Genomic DNA, 2,411 nt, shown 5'->3' with positions numbered 1-2,411 from the left:
TCGCATCCGTTACGCGTTCAATATAATGCGTTAACGCCCCAAGAAAGACGGACGCTGCCACTCTCCGTGTTTCTCCTGTAAAACCGACATTCCGAACTCTCTTCACGATCTGTACTCTGTCGATACATTTCCGAAGAGTGCAGGCAACCCCGAAGTGGATATGACCGATTTCTCACCTACTCCGACTCGCAGATAAGAATCTGGGCTCTCTCCTGGAGACAAGGCACCTTTCGATTTCAAAGCAAGTGCCCGAAATGCCAGAGAGCCTTTAACAGAGCACACATCCGCCTCTGCGACCTCCTCAAAGATTGTCCAGACATCCTTCCGGACGATTGGGGCGGATGAAGGCAAGAAAAGGAAGCCAGATATAGGAATGAGGAATACACCCTCCTAAACTCTCTTGAATCGCTGCCAGTACGAAAAGTTTGGCTTAGCAATGCTCTACCTCAACAGCCAATTCCAGAATTAGCCACAAGAATTTCAAATTCGATTTCAACTTCCAGGTGGTAGTTCTGGATACTCTGAACGAATTTCACCCCCCCTCTTATCCATCACTAAATCTTGTCCATTCACCCTCTGAATAATTTCTCGCCGACTATACTTCCCCCCACCCCCTCATCCCTAGCTGCTTCCCATTCTGCCATTACTAGTAACGGTATATATACTTATCGCTATTATCCACTCAACTTTACCCTTCCCGCCCTCTTTGGAGAACTATTACTATTACTCTTACCGTTACACTTCCCGATACCTGCTGTATAGCCATTATACAGCATCTATTTCTTATTTATTGAATTATTGATTTCCCTAGCTATTTGAGTTGCTAGATTTATATTACAACTATTTTATTTTATTTTCATCCCCTCCCTTTTCCTTCTCCCTCTTTCATTCTCCTAGTTTATCTATCCCCCTACAGTGAAATTTCACTCGTACGGGGAAATTTAGCTATTTGACTTACTCAATTTATCTACATCTATTCTTATTATTGATTTCCTTAGCTATTTGAGATGCTAGATTCATATCTATAACTATTTTATTTTATTTTTTATCCTCTCCTCTTTCCTTCCCCCTCTTTCATTCTCCTATTCTATCTACCCCTCTACAGTGAAACTTCACTCGTACAGAGCTATTTAGCTATTTGATTTATTCAGTTTAGCTACACCTATTCTTATTATTGAGTTCCTCAGATATTTGGTTTATCCGATTTAGAGTTATATCTACTCTTATCCCCCTTTTTTTCTCTCTATTTATACTTTTTTTCTCTCTCTATAGCGAAATCTCACTAGCCTACTAATGACGACCACTCCAAAATTACACGAATGCGACGTCATCAATTTCATCTTAACCTGCCCGATTTCCCCTTGATCTGTCCGATTTCCTTTTACGGACATCAATTTCTACTCTGAAATTTCCTATCTTTATTTCACCCTTTACGATTTCCCGCTTTACTTACCTTGTAGATTATCACCCTTCTTTACATTAGAAGTCAATAAAAGAACCGTGAACCCCTGAATCCTGAATCCTGAACTCTTGAATCCTGAACTTGAATCCTGAACTTGAATCTTGAATCTTGAATCTTGTATCTTGAACTCTGAATCTTAATCTTGAATCTTGAATCTTGAACCGAATCCCGAATCTTGAATCCGTATTGTTACAGATAGAATCGCGATTTACTAGAGTATATTTTATCTTCAATGCCCCAATCTTCTCTACCTCAATAACTAAATACCAATTTAAATTTATATACTATTTATAAGAATATTATTAATAAAAAATACAGCTCATAGGTTATCGTCAACAATACTCTCCAGCCATTGATAAAGTGTCGACTCATTTCTGCACAAAATACATTACCTGTAGCTGGTGACGTGTAGGGGTAAATTGAGGGACTAAATTTACCCCAAATGCTCAATAAAAAATAGCCACTTTGTTGTCGACCCAAGCATTCATCCGAACTGTGACGTTCATCCAAACTTGTACTTTGGCCAAGTCTGCGTACGACATTACCCGAACTCTCAATTGAACTCTCATACGAACTGGGGCCTTTTTCATCGTGTAACCTTGCCCGAACTCTCATCCAAATGGTGGCTTTATCTGCGTACGGAAAGTATACGAAATTCGCACGAGTTCCGCCTGTAATTCAATGATATTTACCGTGCATAGTACAGTATATGTTTAATAAAATTTTTTCTTGAGAAAATGTATAATAAAAATAAGAAGGCAACTTTGCTGCATCTTTTCAACACTGAGTAACAAAATCCATATGAAACAAACTGCTGTTACTTAACTAATACCTGTTCTAGTTTATTATTACGCTTTGTCTTAGTCTTGTCTACCCTACAATATTTATTACCAACTTCAAATCATCCCACTTTTTTAAATAATAGTAGTGAATATACTGTACTGTAATC

At 38.4% G+C, this 2,411-nt stretch overlaps 1 protein-coding gene across 1 annotated transcript; it reads right to left on the bottom strand.

Annotated features, from left to right (window-relative positions):
* Positions 1 to 102: 102 nt before the first annotated feature.
* On the bottom strand, positions 103 to 766 carry VTP21DRAFT_9649 (uncharacterized protein; the record flags this gene model as incomplete). The annotated part of the gene is made up of 2 exons (XM_069400628.1): positions 103 to 390; positions 734 to 766. The coding sequence occupies 2 exons, from the start codon at positions 764 to 766 to the stop codon at positions 103 to 105; spliced, it is 321 nt and encodes a 106-aa protein (XP_069245503.1).
* Between the last annotated feature and the right edge of the window lie 1,645 nt (positions 767 to 2,411).

This window comes from Calcarisporiella thermophila, assembly GCF_041956535.1.
Source record: "Calcarisporiella thermophila strain CBS 279.70 unplaced genomic scaffold VTP21scaffold_50, whole genome shotgun sequence".
In the NCBI taxonomy this organism is placed as follows: Eukaryota; Fungi; Calcarisporiellomycota; class Calcarisporiellomycetes; order Calcarisporiellales; family Calcarisporiellaceae; genus Calcarisporiella; species Calcarisporiella thermophila.
The sequence above is the reverse complement of the archived record's forward strand: the minus strand, read 5'-3'. Positions and strand labels throughout refer to the sequence as shown.